Source organism: Hylobates moloch, unplaced genomic scaffold, assembly GCF_009828535.3.
Source record: "Hylobates moloch isolate HMO894 unplaced genomic scaffold, HMol_V3 SCAFFOLD_6, whole genome shotgun sequence".
NCBI classification, from domain to species: domain Eukaryota; kingdom Metazoa; phylum Chordata; class Mammalia; order Primates; family Hylobatidae; genus Hylobates; species Hylobates moloch.
Window position 1 is genome coordinate 102,775,867 of NW_026652281.1, and position 20,036 is coordinate 102,795,902.

Below are 20,036 nucleotides of genomic sequence, written 5' to 3' on the forward strand. Positions count from 1 at the left end.
TGAACTTCCTCTGTGACAGGCAGAGAAGAGGGGTCGATGACAAGATAGATGGAAAGCACCTGGAAATTGGCAGGCCCTGAGTGGGCACTGGACGTGTGGGGCCGCAGGCCGAACTGCCCCCTCCTGGCCTCATCTCCTGGTGCGCCCCGGGTGGGGAGGGAACGCTGACTACGTGCACGTCCCCAGCCAGCGCGCGGCCTCCGCGGTGTGGCTCCTAGTGCCCGGGGAAGAACCCTCACCCTCCCTATTCCCAGCAGCCCTGGCCGCCCCGCCCCCGCCGCAGCTGCTGCACCCACCCCCACCCTGCCCGGCCCTTTCTGCACCGTCATCTCCTGCCCTGCCGAGGCTCGACCCGTGAGTGGGGCCGCCCAAAACGGGCCAGACCGGGAGCCCCACTCCCGGCTGTGGGAGGGAAGGGAAACCGAGATTGGGCAGAATCAGCGCCCCGCCACCGGCTGCGGCGCTCGGGGGTCGGGCAGAGGGGAGGGGGTAGGTCTGTGGGCCCCGCCCTGCCGCAGGACTCTCAAGCTCTGGGACTGGGTGGAGGGAGGTAAGGGGGAATCCGTGCAGTCGCACATGCGCAAAGGCTCTTCACTGTCCCAAGACCCTGGCTTCCTGGCCAAAGAGCCCGCGCAGCGAGGTAGGGTTGGGGGCTAGGACCCAGCTCCATGCCCCGCCACTTGGCTCTCTGGGAAGCATCGGACCTGTCACCCTCGAAGGACTGGCCGCTAAATAACTTCGGTATTGAGAGCTGTGAGAGCCTCAAAGGGAGGGCCCAGACCAGCTGGAGTCTCTACCCCAAGACAGGATAAAGGGCAGGACTTGGGGTCATAAGAGGAGGAGGCTAACATGAAAACAACTTAGGTTGGAGAGAAGTAGGGGCCAATCCAATCTGCACCCTCCCTGTGTCTGTCCCGAGTAGGTGCTGTCCCCCTCTCCCTTCCTTTGCCCACTGATTGGAGGGACACTCTGGAAAGCTCAGTTGAAGAAAGCAGAGAGTCTGCCTGTACACAGTGCAATGATGTCAGTTAATGCAGTAGTGAGGGCTTGTGTTGTTCACGGGGTACACAGAAGAAGGAACCACCAGCCCTTGGGACACTTAGGCATTGGTGTAGACAAGGGAACATGTGAGTCCTAGAGGATGGATAGGTCCACGGAGCGGGGGGGAGGAGAAAAGGATTCCAGTCTTAGCGATCAGCATCAGCAAAGGCTCCGAGGTGCCAGAGGCATAGTGAGTTCTCCGAGCCCTGGCTGGTGGAGGGAAGCTGGGAAGGGCCTGGCTGTCCAGGGTGGTGGGAGGAGGCTAGAGTAGCCAGACCAGATATTTTGGGTTCTCTCTGATGGGCAGTGGGGTGTGGGGGGAGGTAGATAGGTATTTAGGATGGAATTCTGCTAGACAGGAAAATATAGTTCAGTTCCTCATAGTTCAGGCTGGAGCAAGTAAGATTCCAGTTTTACCACTGAATCTCTGAGGCTGTCTCCTCATCTGTAAAATGGGAACAGCAGTCCTAGCCCAGAGAGTTGTAAAAGTCACTGTGCTAGCAGGCCTGGTGGAATGGGAGTAAGAGGGGCTTAGAGGGACTGTTACAGGACATGAGGTGACGATGGTGGGGTGGCAAAGCAGGAGCTGATGAAGACTCACTGAGAAGTGGAGAAGCAAGACTCATCACAGATGGGACATAAAGGGAGATGGAGGGGCAGGGGGGTAGTCCTGGTCTCAGCTGGCCCCGGCGGGGAAGGGCTTCAATGGGAGGAAGCCAGGGTGTGAAGTGATGGGGGAGGTATAGTGTGACACCAGAGGGTACTGAGAGAGACCTGGGAGGCAGGATGGCGTCTAGGACTAAATCCTCTCTCCCAGAGAAGGCCGAGCCTCCTAGAGCCAGAGAAGGAGGCAGAGGAGGGACCGCAAAGGGAAGAAGAGGTGGGAGGATGCCATGTGAACAAAGCCAAGGTGGGGAGGAGGAGAAGTTATTATCGGGGTGGGAGTGGGCTGAGGGCATCGTCCAAGGCCTGATGTCTTTGCCTCCTAATGCCTGGGATCTTGCTAGCTGAGTCAGGCCACTCACAGGAATGGCCATAATCCTTGGTTGACAATAAATGGACAAAGCAGCTGGGTGCGGTGGCTCATGCCTGTAATCCCAACACTTTGGGAGGCCAAGGTGGGCGTATCACGAGGTCAGGAGTTTGGGACCAGCCTAGCCAACATAGTGAAACCCCGTCTCTACTAAAAACACAAAAAATTAGCTGAGCTTGGTGGCGGGCGCCTGTAATCTCAGCTACTCGGGAGGCTGAGGCAGAAGAATCGCTTGAACTCAGGAGGCGGAGGTTGCAGTGAGGGGAGAATGTGCCACTGCACTCCAGCCTGGGCAACAGAGTGAGACTCTGTCCAAAAAAAAAAAAAAAAAAATGGATAAAGCAGATTGACTCTCCCTAATAGCTGCTGTTGGTAGAGATAGTCTCTCAAGAACCAGGCATGGTGGTTCACACCTGTAATCCCAGCACTTTGGGAGGCTGAGATGGGAGGATCGCTGGAGGCCAGCAGTTCGAGACCAGCCTGATCAATATAGCAAGACCAGGCCAGGTGCGGTGGCTCACGCCTGTAACCCCAGCACTTTGAGAGGCCGAGGCAGGCAGATCAGGAGGTCAAGAGTTCAAGACCAGCCTGGCCAACATAGTGAAACCCCGTCTCTACTAAAATAAATAAATAAGTAAATAAATACAAAAGATATATATAGCAAGACCCCACCTCTTAAAAAAAAAAAAAAAAAAAGGCTGGGTACAGTGGCTCACGCCTGTAATCCCAGCACTTTGAGAGGCCAAGGCAGGCGGATCTTTTGAAGTCAGGAGTTCAAGACCAGCCTGGCCAATATGGTGAAACCCTGTCTTTACTAAAAATTCAAAAATCAGCTGGGCATGGTGGTGTGCGCCTGTAATCCCAGCTACTCTGGAGGCTGAGGCACAAGAATCACTTGAGCCTGGGAGGCAGAGGTTGCAGTGAGCCGAGATTGCGCCACTGCACTCCAGCCTGGGCAACAGCGATGCTCCATCTCAAAAAAAAAAAAAAAAAAAAAGTCTCTCAAAATAGGGCGATCCATGGAGGAAAATCAGTCCAAGTTCGGCAAGCATTTGTCGGTAGCCTGTATGAGCTAGGCCCTGGGTACTTCAAGATCAAACAACAAATGTCTGTAGGTCATTCCCAGGTCAGCAGGGAGCCAGGTGGGTCAGCAGGGAGACAGTCATATTGGGAGTTAGGGCTTCAGTAGGGAGACAGGTGGGTCTCAGGCGATGTCAAGAGATCTTGGTCAGAGCTAGGCCTGAAGAAGATTCTGGTATCTCTGCTCAGGAATCAGGGGACCAGGAAGGGCCATGAAACTACATTGGGGTTGCACTATGGTGGTGGCGTTGGTGGGAGGGTGTAGAGGCGGGGCTTGTCCTGGAAAGTTGGATCTCAGGGTCAAGGTAAGGGGAGAGGGGCAGCGAGGCTCTCAGCACTTTGTGCTCTGGGTGCAGAGGGGACTGGAGGGTAGAGTATGGAAGCAGGGAGCTCTGATCCTGGGTTCTGCTGGGCCAAAGCAGGAGGCAGAAGGCTGGACTTAGTAAGTGGTGAGGATGGTGAGAGAAATATTCAGCAGTCAGACTGGAAAGGACTTGTCTGCAAGCTGGGTGTGGAGTATCAGCATCAATCCTAGGTTTTTCTGCCTCGTTAGGTGGGGAAGCAGATTTGAGAGAAAGATCTTAGTTTGGATAAACGGGGTCTGAACTCGCCGGGGCTGGAGCTCATGAGGTCCTGGTTGGAGAGGGCATTCAGAGAGTAGATGCCAGTCCTGGGAAAGGCAGGGGAAGAGAGGAGAGCCACGGCTGACGCTTGGGGACAGAAGGAGGAGCCTGAGGAGGAGACAGGACAGAGCGTCTGGAGAGGCAGGAGGACACCGAGTTCCCAGTGTTGGCCTCCAGGTCCTGTGATTGCGGAGACGACTGGCGGCTGGGATCGAGGTGAACTTAGACCCCAGCCCGGGTGTTCACTGGGGGCACTGAGAGAGAGGTCAGAGCGGCGAGGGCAGCGGGGAGGGCAACCCCCCATTACTTCTCTCCCCTTTCCCCATGCAGCCCCGACAATGGGCAACGCGCAGGAGCGGCCGTCGGAGACTATCGACCGCGAGCGGAAACGCCTGGTCGAGACGCTGCAGGCGGACTCGGGGCTGCTGTTGGACGCGCTGCTGGCGCGGGGCGTGCTCACCGGGCCAGAGTACGAGGCATTGGATGCACTGCCTGATGCCGAGCGCAGGGTGCGCCGCCTACTGCTGCTGGTGCAGGGCAAGGGCGAGGCCGCCTGCCAGGAGCTGCTGCGCTGTGCCCAGCGTACCGCGGGCGCGCCGGACCCCGCCTGGGACTGGCAGCACGTGGGTCCGGGTGAGCGCGCGGGGCGGGGCCTAGAGCAGAGTAGGGACGGGGCTGGGACAGACAAAATGCCCGGGGAGGGCGGGGTTGTCGTCTCCGCTAGAAGTAGGCGAGTGTGAAACCGCACAGGGGTAAATTGAGCCTCAGTCAATCTCACTTCCGCCCCAGGCTACCGGGACCGCAGCTATGACCCTCCATGCCCAGGCCACTGGGCGCCGGAGGCACCCGGCTCGGGGACCACATGCCCCGGGTTGCCCAGAGCTTCAGACCCCGATGAGGCCGGGGGCCCTGAGGGCTCCGAGGCGGTGCAATCCGGGACCCCAGAGGAGCGAGAGCCAGAGCTGGAAGCTGAGGCTTCTGAAGAGGCTGAACCGGAGCCAGAGCCAGAGCTGGAACCCGAGCCTGAAGCAGAACCAGAGCCGGAACTAGAGCCAGAACCGGACCCAGAGCCCGAGCCCGACTTCGAGGAAGGGGACGAGTCCGAAGGTGTGAGGCCGCCCAAACCCTGAGCCGGCTTGGCGGGAGGGCATGGCCTGGGAAGCGGATGCCGGACCCCACCTCTTTGACCACTGTTCCTGAATCTCTAGATTCCTGAAGGCCAGAGCTCTGATCGGCGGTGCCCCGCAATGCTGGATAGGACCTGGGATGCTGCTGGAGCTGAATCGGATGCCACCAAGGCTCGGTCCAGCCCAGTACCGCTGGAAGTGAATAAACTCCAGAGGGTCGGACGGGACCTGGGCTCTCTCCACGATTCTATTTGCCCAGGAACTGAGGGTGGGTACCTCTGAGTCCCAGGGACCTGGGCAGCCCCAAGCCCACCACAAGCATCATCCAGTCGTCAGCCCTAATCTGCCCTTAGGAGTCCAGGCTGCACCCTGGAGATCCCGACCCAGCCCCCTAGTGGGACAAGGACCTGACCCTCGTGCCCGCATACACAACCCATTTCCCCTCATGAGCCACTTGGCAGCTTGTGTAGGTACCAGCTCAACCCCATGCAAGTCCCTGAGCTGAACATGGAGCAAGGGGAGGGTGACTTCTCTCCACATAGGGAGGGCTTAGAGCTCACAGCCTTGGGAAGTGAGATTAGAAGAGGGGAGCAGAAAGGGACCTTGAGTAGACAGAGGCCACACACATCATTGTCATTACTGTTTTAATTGTCTGGCTTCCCTCTGGACTGGGAGCTCAGTGAGGATTCTGACCAGTAACTTACACAAAAGGTGCTCTATCCATATTATAATATATTCGCTTACTAAATGAATAAGGACTTTCCAACTGCGTTTCTGAGTTTTACAGATGGGAAAACTAAGGCCAAAGGATAGGAGTGGGGGTCACACAGCTAAGTCTGAAGGGAAACTGGAAGCAGCAACCACCTCTGCACCTCACCTGGTCCAAGAGGGGTTCAGGACTTGGGCAACCATACTCTAGGGCCTGTCCCTCAGGTGCAATTGCAGCTGCTCCTAGGCTATGCCAACTTCTGCCAGAGACCAGCTGTGAGGGTGTGAGCAAAGACAGAACAGCAGAGGCCAGTGGAGGGAGTGGGGAACAGGGCCAAGGGAGCTCTTGGGCTTGACTCTCAAGGCCTGAATCACTGTGTGTGTGTGTTGTGTGTGTGTGTGTGTGTGTGTGTAATGGGAGTGGGGCTGGGAAAATTGGTGCCTTCCAGGAAGGAGTGTCCTGTCCACCCCCACCCCCTCCCACGGAACCTTCAGGAGCTGCTGCTGGCAGCCACAGGAAGTAGACCATATAAATATGGAATAAATACATGACCAGTGAGAGAGGCAAAATGTTGGAAAGCAGACCCCAGGCCAGCTGGGTCTCTACTACCAGAACCCCAGGCTCAGGCCATCAATCACCCCAGGAGAAGGGATCCCGACCCCCACCAGGACCCAGTGAGAGGTAGACTGCACGAATGCTGAAGGAGCACCAAGGGGCCAGGTGAGGGAAGGGAGAGACTCGAGTACTTGGACAACCAAAGCCATCTCATGCAAGGACAAGTTTCTATTCCCAAATCACCCCCATCCCCATCAATGCTCAGCTCTCTTCCTGCCCCCGTGCCTTCCCTCTGCTCAACAGGGAGCTGGAGGCAGGAGGGTGACTCAGTTTGCCAGACATGCTGCTGCAGGTCCCCAGGCCCCAGGGAGGCTGGCAAGGGACACAAACACTTTGATGTTGCCACTCCTCCTCAAGGAATGCTCCTGCCCTCCCAACACCCCCAAGAAACACCTAGGCCATGGAAGCACAGAGCAAACTGCTTCATGTTCTGGGGGCCTATCTGGAGCTTCTGTCCAGGGCCTCTCTCTGCAGCCCTCAACGGACATCAGTCGGGTAGCAGGCGACCCAGCTCCGCCTCATCCAGCCGGTTGGTGGCCATGATGTGCTCCAGCTGCTGCCGGTAGCGTGCCAAGTCCTGCATGAAGTGGGGCACCCGGGTATTATCCAGCACTCCATGGGGCCGCAGGTGGTCCACATCCTCATAGGACACCTGCAGGAGGAAGCTGGGCATCAGGCATAGGCAGTGGCCCCTGGCTTTCAGGTAGCTGGTCCCAGCCTACTGCTTACAGCTCACAGCCCTTTGCTCCGGGACTCCTTCCTCTCCCCTCCTGATCCACAATTAGCTACAACGTTTTATACCTCTAGACTCAATCCTTCATCTTTGCTCTTTCTCTCAACAGTTTCTTTTTGTCATAGATGCCCTACAACCCCACTTCTCTCTCCAGCCCAGCCTCTCCCGTCACCTCCAAACATGGGCATCCAACTGCCTCCTTAATGCCTTCCCCTAGATAGCCCTCAGGATGGCCTCATGTCCAATAGTCAACTCCTGAGTGCCAGCTTATGCCAGCTCCACCCTCTTCACAGTCACCCAGGTCAGATTCCAGGGAGGGGGCTTGGACTCTCACCCTCCCATCAGGGTAGCCACTGAGTTAAAAGTATTCCCCTCTCTGAAGAGCTCTCCAGCTTGTCCCTTCATCTCCAACCCAGCGGCCACTGTCTGGTTAGGCCAGACCACCATCCCTTCTGCAGGAGTGACAGGCAAAGCCTCCTCCATGCCTCTGCACTCCCTTCCCTAGTCCTCTCTCCAATCCACCTCCCATATGATGTCCAGAAGGAGCCTTCTGAAGCAAATATCAGTGTCACTCTTCTGCTTAAAGCTCCTCTCACTCCCCGTTGCTTCAGATGAAATCACTTTCCTCGGCCTGGCACAAATGCCAGTGCCAGGGAGTTGGTCCCTGGCTATTTCTGCAGCCTCCTTCCCCTGGCCTTCCTGATCACTCCCTTGGCCTGGAATGCTCACCTCCTTTGAGATGCAGTATCTACATACACCTGCAGCCTCCGTTAAGCACCTGATTTTGCTGCCAGAGTCATTTCATCTCCTGTTCTCACTTCCACTCACGCTGCCCCCCACCACCAGAGGCCTGACACCCAGCCCTCGGTCTAGCACCAATCCGAGGCTCAGGGAATTCTACAGCGAGGCAGGGAGCTGGCCGGAACCTCTGAAGGTCTGCAGCCCCTCACCTTGCCCAGTGAAGTCAGCAGCGGGAAATCGATGGTCTGGCGATGTCGCAGAATGCGCACGATGCCGTCCAGGTACACCTGGTCCTTGCTGAAACAACCTGGGAGGGCAGGAAGGCGGTGAGCCCCGCCCCTCCTCGCCCCCACCCCGGATCTAGGCACCTCCCCGGCGCTGGCGCCCACCAGGCAGCGAGGTGTCCGTCTGGCCGCGCTTGGCGCGCACGCAGTACTCCCAGCGCACGTCGGCGTCCTGCACGTAGCGCGCCAGGTCCTGAAAGAGCTGACGGAAGGACATGCGCGCGGCGCGGTGGATGGTGTAGTAGAGCAGCGCAGCGCGCCACAGGAACGGCTGCTTGCGGAACAGCACGCTGTGCAGGCTGGCCAGGCCCTCCTCCGTGGGGTTCGCCGGCCGCAGCCCGTACCGCAGCCGGCCCTCCGCGTTGTGCCACGGCTGGCGCGCGTTGTTCACGCCCCGCAGGTAGTGGGTGCCTGCGGGGAAGGCGAGGGGAGGCGGCGCTGGGCGGGGCGTTCGGGGACCGGCCTGCGAGCCCAGCCCTGGCTCTGTTCCATCTGGCCGGGGCTCTGGCCGCGACACTTCCATCCTCATGCTCCCGAACTCAGGCTCGCACAGAAGCTCTCCCAGCCCCAGGCAGCGTGAAGCTCCTCCTCCTGTGCACTGGCACCCAAGGATCCATAGAGGCTCACATACATGAATCCTCTCCCACCCATCCGCCCCCCACCCTACACCCACGCACCCACACACGTGCACGAACTCTCCCAAACTGACATTGCCCCCAGCCCTCCTGGGCACAAGAATACATATACCACCCTGCCCAACATCCTGGGTGCCCATATCATCTTGAACAGTCACGCTGATGCCCCCGGTAAAAATCACCTCTTGCCCAGAGCAACAGGATTCTCGAGGAAGAGGGACAGACAGATAGGAATAGTGGTTAGTGCCCTGCACCCTCCTGCCCAGCCTGACCAGTCCCCTCCTAAACCAGGCGCCATGTGTCCTCAAGCCAAGTCCATTCCCAGGACCTGGCCTTCCATCCACCCTGGAGGGCCCGTGTGGTGGCTGGCCTGGTGGGACCCTGAGGGTTCTCCCTCTGGCCTATCGGCCTGATCAGCCTTGCCCCCACTGTCGGGAGAAGTCGGAGAGGAAGTGGAGAGAGAAAAATATACCCGAAAGGACCAAGAGATGAGGGTGAGCCCAGAGTGTGGGCAGGCATGTTCTGGCCTACCTCTGTGAGCCAGAGGGTGGAGGTGGCTGCTCAGGAAAGGAAAGCCCCGACCTCAGGAGGGATGGGGAAGAAACAAAAGGGGGAGTTATTGGGGCCTCTCCTTCCCACCCCTCCCAGCTCCCAGGCCCCTTTCATGCCTACCCATCTGCCCGGATACCCACACCCTGACCTATCTCATGCCGCAGCATGCCCTCCAACCAGTACTGGCGGGCTCCGGTCAGGTTGATCGCCAATGTGGGCCGGCTGTTCTCCACCATCATCACTGCCTGGGACAGCAGGTCCTCACTCAGCTGCACCACAACCTGCAGGTGGCAGGGCTCTGAGCCATGGCCACCAGCCTGGGGCCAGGGTGCAGGTGGACCCAATGATGCCACAGGGCAGCGGGGCCAGACAATTGGCCAGGGCACCCACCCTTCATCACCTCTGCTCAGAACCAGCTCCCACCTCACTGGGGCAGGGGCAGGGGCAGGGGTGGGTCAGGTGTGGAGCTGGACCTGGGACCGCCCACAAGATACCCTGATTTGGGGCATGTAGAGGAAGGGCTCTGCAGGCAAGCTCACCTCCCCGACGCAGCCCTCCTTCTGCATGTATTTGCGCACAATCGACCATATCTGGCACTTGGTGAGCAGCTGCCCCCCAGTGGCAGCCTCAAAGTGTTCATAGGTTCCAAACTTCTCCAGAACAGCCTCAATGATGCCAACTGCCTGTACACGGGGCCACAGTGGCTGGTCAGGACAAGCCCTTGGGTGGTCAGGGCCAGGATATGGTGGGAAGGCTGGACTGACCTGATGGATGAACTGTCCAGAGGCCTCGCAGTACTTCTCCAGCACAGCCGTGGGCATGGGCTCCTGGTACTCAAACTGTGGATTGTAGGTGTAATGGGACTGGAAGAACTTGTCTCGCTCACGGTCCATGTTGGTTGGCCGCAGAGCCACCAACATGCAGGGGCTCTTGCTGGCAATATGGCCTGCATCCCTTTGAGTCTTAGCAATGTGAGGCAGGGAGGCTGCAGGCCGCAGGGTGCCCCCACCTGGGTTCCGTCCCCGTCCAAGTGGAGGCCGTCCCAGGGTGCCACGACCCTGCCGGCCAGTACTATTTACAGAGTAGGTGCTCTCACTGCGACGCATGTGGCCACGGTGACCCAGGTGCATCTGTGAGAACGGCTGCTGCTCAGGCTGGGGCTGCAGTGCTGGGGGGACTGCCAGAGCCAGGGGCAAGGCCAGGGACTGAGACCAGGGGTACAGTGGTGGCCCATCTCGGTCTGAGGGCTTCAGCCTATGGCGCAGGGATGGGGGACTGGTAGGCGGGCTGGGGGGTGCCTGATCATACGCCTGAGCCCCCGAGTCCAGCACCATTCTGTCTTGGGGGTCACATCCAGCCGGGTCACTCCAACTCCCCACACTGTCGACCTCTGGGAACAAAGAAGGGCATGTGGAGACCAGCATGAGTGGGTGTGACCAAACGACCAGCAGGCCCTGTACTCCACATTGCCTCTGCTGGGCCCTTGGTAGGGGCCCAGGCTCTGCTACCAGGGGTCTGATTGGCTGCAGCGTCCATTGCCTCCAGCAGACTCACCCAAGTATGCTGGGCCGGGAGAAAGCACGTTTGTTTTCGTTTTTGTTTTTTGAGACAGGGTCTCACTCTGTCGCCCAAGGTGTAGTGCACTGCAATGATCATAGCTCATTGCAGCCTCCAACTCCTGGCCTCAAGTGATCCTCCCGCCTCAACCTCCCAAAGTGCTGGAATTAAATGCATAAGCCACCACACCCAGCTGAAAGCAAGAGTTTTAAACACCCACCTAGATGGTGGTTACTGGAATCCTCTCAGCCTGAGCTCCTGAAGGCAAGGACTGAGCCCCTTACTCGTGATTCTAACCTCTGTGCTCACTCAATCTGGGAGGAGGTACAGTGCAGCTTCAGTTGCCTGGGCAGATTAGGTAGGTGAGAAGGCCTCAGGGACTGCCTTCAGCCTATGGCATCTTCTCAGTGCCACCCCTGCCCACCCACCTGGCTTTACTCACATCCTCCTGCCCATTTGGTCTCAGTCAGTTTCAATGTCTGAGGGCCCCATGCTTATGCCAGTACCCCCCAGAATGCCCTCTCTCCTCTGAGCTATCTGTTGAAATCCAAATTAGAATCTGCTTTTGGGGAGCAGAAGGAAGCTTCAGCAAATCCAAGCCAATCTCTGGCTTGTCCCCTATCTGAGGGATCTTTCCAGTGGTCATCCAAAGCCAGTGTCAGGGCGCTCACCCCGACTCTGTTCCAGGACTCAGTCCAGTCCCATCTCTCCCCAGAAACTGCCTGGAGAGGCTCCAGCTGCCAAGCTCCCTTGCCTGCTCAGTGACTCACTTCCAGCATTTCTCCTCTCTCCTACATCATCAATCTCTTCCTCTCTACTGGAGTCTTTCCATCAGGATAAACACATGCTGTTATTTCTCCATCTTAAAAAACAAAACAAAACCCTCACTAGAACCCACACTCCTCCAGCTACAGCCCCGCTGCATCTCCCTCCATCTGCTCCTATTGCAGCACATACCTCGAGTCATCTATACCCAGTCTCCAGTTCCTTCTTTCCTGTTCTCTGTTAAATTCACTCCAATTAGCCTTTTGTTCCCGGCACTCCATTCAAATTGATCTGATCAAGGTCACCAATGACCAGCAATGACCTTCATATTGATCAGCACCCGATACAGTTAATCACTACATCCTGGAGGCCAGGCAGGGTGGCTCACTCCTGTATCCCAGCACTTCGGGAGGCCGAGGCGGGCAGATCACCTGAGGTCGGGAGTTCGAGACCAGCCTGACCAACATGGAGACACCCCCGTCTCTACTAAAAATACAAAATTAGCTGGGTGTGGTGGCACATGCCTGTAATCCCAGCTACTCGGGAGGCTGAGGTAGGAGAATCACTTGAACCTGGGAGGCGGAGTTTGCGGTGAGCCAAGATTGTGCCATTGCACTCCAGCCTGGGCAACAACAGCGAAACTCCGTCTCAAAAAAAAAAAAAAAAAATCACTGCATCCTGGAAACATGCTGTCCACTTGGTTTTCCAAACACAGTCGAACTTAGTTCTCCTCCTACCTTGCTGGTCATCCCTATCTCCCTGACCTCTTAACACTGTAATGCTCCAGGACTTGCCTATGGAAACTTCTCCATTTATGTTCACTCCCTAGATGTTCTCATCCACTCTTGTGGTTTTAAATACATTAGCTCAGACTTCTTCCATAAACTTTAGACCAGTGTTGCCAATTTCAGTGCAATCTGAGATAGTGTCTATTTGCCCAGGCTGGTCTTGAATTCCTGGCCTCAAGCGATCTTCCCACCTCAGCCTTCCAAGTAGCTGGAACCACAGGCACATGCCATCATGTCCAGCTTCACTGCAGTGTCATCACTTGAATGTTTAACAGGCATATCAAACAGAATATGTCCTCTGTCTGAGACGTTCCTCCCCCTATATAATGGTATGGGTCACTCTCTCACTTTCCTCAAATCTCTGCATCAATACCATGTTATTAGAAAAGCCTAACACACCCTCTATAAAATAGTAAATCTCCTCTCCCCTCTCCACTATCTCCCCTTCCTCAAATTATTGTTCTCTGTAGCAGTCATCACCATCTGGAGTGTACTTCAGTACACTTTATATTTATATGATAGGTATATTTGATAGTTATCTGTTTTATCTTTTCCAACATTCACAGCTGGGTCCCCAGAACCCAGAACAGTGCCTGGCCCACAGCAATTGCTCAATAAATAAATGAATCCAAGAGCCCTTCTTTCAGAACTAGAATTATTCCTTCCCTGCACTTTGCTTCCCTATCTAGACTTCATCTTCCCCCTCTCCACTCCTCTCTACCCTGCCTAATGACCAGCTGCTTGAAAAGACTTCAGGTCCCAGGCTTCACTCCCTTTAACTAACTGTACACTTTTTTGGACTCCTCGCCCCTTTACAGGTTTCTACCTGGCCCAGTCCCCTCCATCTCCCCTTCTTTCATTCGACATACCTCCTCGAAATTACCAGAATACGCCTGTTTTTTTCACGTCTCGGGTCCTTCCGCCAAGAATGCCTTTGCAATATATTCCTGGAGCAAACTTAATCATTCTTCAAGGCTCAGTTTAGGCCTCACTTCCTCCAGGAAGCCTTCCCCGCGTGTAGTGTCCCACTGCTTCGGCGACTTCTTTACTCAGAGCTGTCACTGTCGGAGCCTAGGTCCGTGTCCTCCCACCACCCCCTGAACTCCCCGAAGGCAGGAACGGGGTCTGATTCACCCCCGTGTACCAAGCACCCAGCACTGGGTGCATAATGAATGAAGGATGGATGGGGGAGGAGCCCCCCACTATTAAGGCGGGGTCTGGTGACAAATGAGAGGGTGTGGCCTGTGCCGATGAGAAGCCCCGGAGAGGACAAGGTGAAGAGCCAATGGGGAAGCAGAAACTGAGGAGGAGCGTGACCTGCAGCCAATAACTGGTGGGGGATAAGGTGAAGGGCGTGCCCAATGGAGGGTGGGGCCAGGAGACAATGGAGTGGAGGGTTCTCCGGGAGGTCAGGAAAGGTCGCCTCGCGCGCCTCCTCCCGGCCTTTGGGGGGTCCGTCCGCGTGCCGTGCCCCCACCTGTTCGCTCCTCTGCTCGCCGCCCACCGCTCCCGCTCTGCTACACCGGCCACCGAACGCCCAGCCGGCGGGAGCCGACGCCGATGGCGTACGTCCTCGGGCGCGCGCACGCTCTTACGAAAGCTGGGGGCTTCGTGTCAGTCTCCCCGGCTGCGCGCCCCCGAGGCCACTGGGAGCGAAGCCAGGCAGGGTTGAGGGGCGGTGTTCGTGGTCCTGGGCCCGCCCCCTTCCCAAGGCCCCAGCGAGTTACTCTGCTTCAGGGGCTCCCAGGCGGCCAGGGCGGCCTAGAGTCTTGCTCACAGCCTGGGCGCGTAGACGTGGGGGCGTAGCCCGCGGCCTCGGGAACGCAGTCCGCACAGAGGGCAGATGCCTGCATGGGCGGGGCGCAGCCCGTGTACCAGGACTGGAGCCAGGATACTTTAAGCGTGTCACTCTGCAAGAATTCCCTCAACCCTCGTGGGCACTTTTATTCCATCCCATCTTCCCCAACACACACAGACTCAGGCGTCCGGGAGCCGTGGTTTATTCTGCGAGCAGCAGGGCTCGGGCGCAGGACCCCGAAGGCAGGCAGGAGGCCGCCGCGGGCGCGGGCGCGGGCACGAGGCTGAAGAGGACGCGGCTGCTTGCGCGGGGCGAGGGCGGCAGCGCAGCCTGCAGGGAGCTGAGCGCGGCCAGGTGCTGCTCCCGGGACAAGTCCCCGCGCAGGCCCAAGAGGGCGGAGACGTGGTCCTCGCTGCAGGGGCACCAAGGAGGCGTGTCAGCCCCGTCCTTCCCGCCCTCCGGCTTCTCCTCCCTTCTGGCCCCCAGTCCGCACCTCACGTCGGGAAATTGTTGCCGCAGGCCAGCCACCTCCAGGCCCAGCAGCGCGGGGTCGCGGAGGTTTAGCAGCTCCCTCAGGGCGAGCAGCACCGGCGCGCAGTGCGCGTTCTCCTCCAGGCCCTGAGCACGTCGGGGTAGGGTCTCGCGGCAGCCCTCGTCTCCCACCCAACCACTGAGACACGCCCGTCTGCCCACCCAAGAAGCTCTCACCAAACTGAGGAAAAGCTGCTGAAGCTGGGCAGCATCGTGCCGCAGGCGCGCGGCCGCCTGTGTCCTCTCGTCGGCTCCGCGGCACACCAGGCGGCCTTGCATCAGCGCGCTCAGGTACTGGAGCACCACGGCGCGCTCGGCCTCAGCCAGCAGCAGCTGCTGGGAGGCACTCAGGCGGGTGCAGGTCGCCTCTCACCCGCGCCGCCCCTTCCCCAGCCTTTTCCCCCAACGCACCTGAACTGTGGGGTTCCGCACGCGCCAGAAGTCCCGGCAGAAGCGCCCTGTCCGTTCACACACACTTTCCAGCAGCTCAGGGCTCGACAGCCATTGGCGCGAGGGCAGATCCGCGAACAGGGGCTGGGGAAATGATCCAGACCTGGCATTGCCTTGGAGACCCCCATACGTAGCTGTACCGCCACCTCTCCATCTGCTCCCATCCTGACCTGAAGGAGGCCTCACCTGGAGCTCCGCCTGCAGCGCCTCGAACACCAGGCGGTAGATCCTCCTCTGCAACTCGTCCAGCGCAGCTTCCACTGGAGCCAAGGCCCCTGAAGCCGCCCCGTCCAGCTGTAGGACAGACCCTGAGGAGCTGGACCGAGCAAAACTGCGGCTTCAGGACCAAGGCCAAGGCCCACATGGCCCTCGGTGGCCCAGCCCCTCCGGCGCCACCTTGTGGGGCAAGTGTTTGACGGGAGGGAGCGAGAACAGCGGCTCCCTGCACTTCTGGTCCCAGGCATGGACCAGGGCTGGGAGGCGGGCGCTCGGCGAGCCACAAAGGACACAGCCCAGCGGGACCTGCCTCAAATTCGCGGTGCGACCTTGAGCAAAACATTCTTTCGGTTTCTGTTTCCTCATTCGTAAAGGAAGGGAACTATCCCAGTGAGGAGGGAGTAAAAAATCATCACTTGTTTTCCTTGCCCCCACCAAAAAGAACATACCACCCAAGAGGAAGGGAGTGTGTGTGTGTGTGTGTGTGTGTGTGTGTGTGTGTGTGTGTGTGTTTACACAGAACTGTAACCCCAGACATTACTGGCACAGAGTAGGGCCTTGAAATATTTGCTGGACGAATGAACAATTGACACCATGAGCCAGGCACTGTGGTGGGCACTTTACATCTTATCTCATGTGATTCTCAGAACATTCCATTAGTACCCACATAATACTAATGAGAAAAGTCAGATTCAGAGAGATTAGGTAACTCATCCAAGGTCACACAACTAGTAATTAGCAGAACTAGAATTGGAACCCCAGGGCGATGTGAGTCCAAAGTCTCTAGTGTCCCAGTGTGGGCTGAGCCCATACATAATAGGTACTCAATAGGGGGTTAGTGAAGGCGGGGTTCCCTGGGGGCCTTCTGGTACCTGAGTGCTGACTTGTGGTTGAGGGCAGCCAGTAGGTAGGGCACGTAATGAGGGGCCATTGATTTCCCCCTTAAGTGGTCTCGGGAGAATCGGATCAGAGCATCACTGAAGCTGCAATGGGCAGAGGTGGCTCCTGGACTTGCTGCTATGCTGGAACCCCCACAGCCCCAGTCCCTGGTACTCCTGTCCCACCTCCAAGATACCCAAGTCCTTGTTTGAAAGAGCCCTTTCCCTGTGACATGTCTTATTCACTCAGCGCCCCTTTGGGCTGCCTGGGGAGCAGGGATAGGGATCAGGAATGGGTCAGTGCCTCAGCAGACCTCCTCAAGAATATGCCCAGTTCTGACAGTGCCATGCTGTGCACTCGCTGTTGCAGTGACTCACTGACCAGGCTGGCCACACGAATGTTCTCTTCCAGGATCTGCAGGCAGAAATGAGCAGCCATCGGCAAAGCCTCCCTCCTTCCTCTCCTCCCCACTGCCCCATGGAGGCTGCCTGCCTGTCTGGCCACTTCCCACCTACCTGCAGCACGATGGCTGGCATTGGTGAGTAATAGGAGCCAGACGGGTCTGTGTTGGGCCCCTGCTCCCGGCCCCACTCAGCTACCTCCCCATCCAGCACATTCTGCAGCCACTGAGACATACTTGCCTGGGGGGAGGGGCCAGGGGCAAAGGAATATAGCAAGGATCTGACCCTGCAGGAGATGGGTAGACGTTCCACTCTGCAGATAAGGCCCACAGCAGATAAGTAGGACTTCTCTGGACCTGTGCCCCAACTACTCACCTGGATGTTGGCCACAAATGTTGCCTCCAGCTGCTCAATGTTCTCCAAGGTCAGAAGGGGCTCCAGCTGGGACACATCAGCCTCAGGCCCCAACTCCAGGCTCCCCATCATTTCCTGCCTGGAGATGGGTGGCCTGGTGTCACACCAAGCCACCAGGCCCCCAGCCTCTGATCCCCCATGGCCCGCTGCCCCAAAGGCACTGACCCCAGGTACACATGCAGTGCCCAGTGCAGCAAGGCGAAGGCATCCGCAGCTTCTAGCTCAGGCCCTGCAAGGAGGTTCTGCAGGCTGCGGCGCAAACCACTATGCAGCGTGTGGGCCCATAGCTGGACCACGTTGTACTGTGGCGGGCAGCAAGGCGCTACTAGTGCCTCAGCTGTGACCAACTCGACTGGCAGGGCCACTCGCAGAGCCTCCAGCCACCCTGGTAGGGCCCCTGGTGCAGGCAGCAGAGGTGACCCAAAGTGGGCCCGCTCCAGGCCCTCCTGTAGTGCCCTCAGACAGCGCTGACGCCAGTCCCGGGGGACCTGGCCCAGGGTGGTTTTTCGTCCAGTCTCCACCTCTGCCACACGCACAGCAGCCACCAGCAGGGCTGGGTCCTCTCGTGCCAGCTTCCCTGCGGTCCCTGCAGCTGCTTCCACAGCCTGGCCCAGTGCCTCGAACAGAAGGTCCAGCCCCTGGAAGACTGGCAACTCCAGGCCCCCCAGGGGTGCCCACGTATCCTCTCGCAGCTGCTCCAGCTCTCGAAGGCTCACATATGCCTCCAAGAATTGTTGGCCATCAATCAGAGTCTGTGTGTGGGCCACTGCAGCCGGCACTAACGAGAGTGAAAAGGAGACAGCCCTGGGTCTCAGCCTTCCCACCGCCTCAATGTGCACAGCAGGGGATACTGAGGCCCAGGGCTGGGATGATGTATAAAATATTTAACAACCAGTAGAGTAAGCTGAGCACAGTGGCTCATGCCTGTAATCCCAGCACTTTGGGAGGCCAAGGTGGGTGAATCACTTGAAGTCAGGAGTTTGAGACCAGGCTGGCCAACATGGTGAAAGCCCATCTCTACTAAAAATATGAAAATTAGCCAGGCATGGTGGCACATGCCTGTAATCCCAGCTACTCGGGAGGCTGAGGCAGGAGGATTGCTTGAACCTGTGATGTGGAGGTTGCAGTGAGCCGAGATCACACCACTGCACTCCAGCCTGGCGACAGAGTGAGACTCTGTCTCAAAAACAAAACAAAAAACGATAAATAAATAAATAAATAAATAAAATAACCAGTAGAGTACTGGCCAATCTAAGAAGATCTTGGCAATGTCCTAGAGACCTGGTGAGCCAGAGGTCAACCCATGAGCTCATGGAATATGAGGAAGCTGAGGATCCTGGAGGGAAGGCAGAGGAAATCGAGGGGTCCTGCCAGTACTCGCTCAGCCACTCTGTTAGGGAAGAGTTTCAGTATACTGATAACCAGGTGGCCAGGGTCACGTGACTGGGTGTCCCTCCTGACTCAAGCATCCCACATGTGGGAATCCCAGGATGAGCTGATTTGCACCCTGCCTCATAGGCCATGGGAAGCCCAGGGTACTGTCTGGGAGGTCCCTGGTGTGCTCCTCTATGCAGTTCCCCATCTAGTGCCCCAGCCCCTTGATTAGGGATGGGTGTTTGTGGGCTGACTATTGGAGGCTGAGGCCCAGGGTCCCCTGCACGCTCACCTGCCCGCAGCCGAGGCAGCAAGTGAGACAGGGCCTGCAGTTGCTTGTGCTGGGCAACCCGCTCCCGCAGGGGCTCTAGAGTCTGTAAGGCCTGGGACATGCCCTGGAGCAACCCACGGGCCTGGCTCAGGGCCTCCCGGGTTCCCTGCACCACCTCAATGGCCCGGGCCAGCTGCCACACACCAGTCTGCACGCCTTCCAGGTATGACTGCACCACTGACTGTGGAAAGATGGAGCCAGTGAGGCTGGGCCAGCCCTGCAGCACAGTCCCAGCACCCGCACCCCCTGCCCCATGCCCACCTTGAGGCGTGCTTCCAGGGAGCGGGTACGCTGCACCTCGCGGCTGCGGTACTGGCCTAGCCTGGCCAGCTGCTCCGGCCGGTAGAAGATGCCTGAGGCCCACTTGAGCGCTGCACCCCGGGCCAGCTGCTCTGCCCGCTCCTGCTCCGGCCACTCAGGCCCTGGGCAGGAATAACCTGGGCAGCCATGTAGTCAGGGAGGGAGGGCCCAACGCCCCCAGTCCCAGCTTTCTTATTTATTTATTTATTTATTTACTGAGATGGAGTCTCGCTCTGTTGCCCAGGCTGGAGTGCAGTGGTGCAATTTCGGGTCCCTGTAACCTCCGCCTCCCGGGTTCAAGCAATTCTCCTGCCTCAGCCTCCCGAGGAGCTGGGATTACAGGCGTGTGCCATCACGCCCAGCTAGTTTTTGTATTTTTAGTAGAGATGGGGTTTCACTATGTTGGCCAGGTTGGTTTGGAGCTCCTGACCTCAGGTCATCTGCCCATCTCGACCTCCCAAAGTGTTGGAATTACAGGCATGAGCCACTGAGCCCAACCAGTCCCATCTTTGCTGCCATCATTCCTCCCCCAGTCCACCCAAAAGGTTCATACCAGGGGACAACGCCAGCTGCATCTCATCCTTGGCTGCTGAGTCCATTGCAGGCCTGGAGGAGCCAGAGCTGAGGTGGGCCCGGGGCAAGCAGGCAGAGTAGATGCCCTGTGAGCTGCTGCCTCTGTCTAAGCCCGTCTGAGAGGAGGAAGGAGGTTCTTCCCGGCCCCCTCAGGAAGTGAGAGGGAGGGGGTGTGATGCGGAGGGCACCGGGGAGGCTTTGCCTGCTACGTTTCCCAGTTGTGCCCCTGCAGATGTCAAGCGAGACAGGGTGGGCACAGGTCTCCACTGGACCCTGGTCCTGCTCTGAGCTGCACAGGACAGTTTGGTACAGAACTTACCAGATTTGATCAGGCATCCAGTTCTCCCTCCACAAATGACCTTGGCCTTGAGAACAGCCTTCTCCCCAGTGCAGCTGGGCACGCCTGCCACTTGCTCACAGGGCCTGGGCGACTCCAGCTGACTCCAGCGTGTAGCTGAATTCCGCTCCCCAAGGAAGTCTCTCTCC

At 58.0% G+C, this 20,036-nt stretch overlaps 3 protein-coding genes across 10 annotated transcripts; 1 reads left to right on the forward strand and 2 right to left on the reverse strand.

Annotated features, from left to right (window-relative positions):
* Positions 1-363: 363 nt before the first annotated feature.
* On the forward strand, positions 364-5,670 carry NOL3 (nucleolar protein 3). Of its 2 annotated transcripts, none has more exons than XR_004248784.2 (4): positions 364-3,993; positions 4,108-4,400; positions 4,567-4,884; positions 4,986-5,654. XR_004248784.2 is itself a non-coding variant. In XM_032157621.2 (4 exons), the coding sequence occupies exons 1-4, from the start codon at positions 3,816-3,818 to the stop codon at positions 4,991-4,993; spliced, it is 807 nt and encodes a 268-aa protein (XP_032013512.1). In that variant the 5' UTR covers positions 365-3,815; the 3' UTR covers positions 4,994-5,670. The 2 variants fall into 2 exon arrangements, 1 of the variants encoding a protein (XP_032013512.1); XM_032157621.2 differs by having other exon boundaries at positions 365-3,993; positions 4,108-4,410; positions 4,986-5,670.
* Positions 5,532-14,074, reverse strand: MATCAP1 (microtubule associated tyrosine carboxypeptidase 1). Of its 5 annotated transcripts, none has more exons than XM_058441095.1 (9): positions 13,153-14,074; positions 11,501-11,592; positions 10,951-11,044; positions 9,938-10,563; positions 9,713-9,856; positions 9,322-9,454; positions 8,092-8,397; positions 7,912-8,009; positions 5,532-6,880 (listed from the first exon to the last, which is right to left on the reverse strand). In XM_058441095.1, exons 4-9 carry the CDS (start codon positions 10,505-10,507, stop codon positions 6,716-6,718), a joined length of 1,416 nt encoding a protein of 471 aa, XP_058297078.1. In that variant the 5' UTR covers positions 10,508-10,563; positions 10,951-11,044; positions 11,501-11,592; positions 13,153-14,074; the 3' UTR covers positions 5,532-6,715. The 5 variants fall into 5 exon arrangements, with proteins under 5 accessions (XP_058297078.1, XP_058297077.1, XP_058297076.1 ...); XM_058441094.1 differs by having other exon boundaries at positions 10,951-11,075; XM_058441093.1 differs by lacking the exon at positions 11,501-11,592 and having other exon boundaries at positions 10,951-11,075.
* Positions 14,075-14,267: 193 nt separating this feature from the next.
* EXOC3L1 (exocyst complex component 3 like 1) lies at positions 14,268-20,036 on the reverse strand. 3 transcript variants are annotated; one of them, XM_032157602.2, is made up of 14 exons: positions 19,870-20,036; positions 19,531-19,583; positions 18,939-19,099; positions 18,639-18,858; positions 17,138-17,750; positions 16,934-17,051; positions 16,673-16,798; positions 16,471-16,571; positions 16,151-16,261; positions 15,249-15,378; positions 15,024-15,146; positions 14,790-14,945; positions 14,575-14,699; positions 14,268-14,493 (listed from the first exon to the last, which is right to left on the reverse strand). In XM_032157602.2, exons 1-14 carry the CDS (start codon positions 19,884-19,886, stop codon positions 14,283-14,285), a joined length of 2,265 nt encoding a protein of 754 aa, XP_032013493.2. In that variant the 5' UTR covers positions 19,887-20,036; the 3' UTR covers positions 14,268-14,282. The 3 variants fall into 3 exon arrangements, with proteins under 3 accessions (XP_032013493.2, XP_058297073.1, XP_058297072.1); XM_058441090.1 differs by having other exon boundaries at positions 14,275-14,493; positions 14,790-14,948; XM_058441089.1 differs by having other exon boundaries at positions 14,275-14,493; positions 14,575-14,948.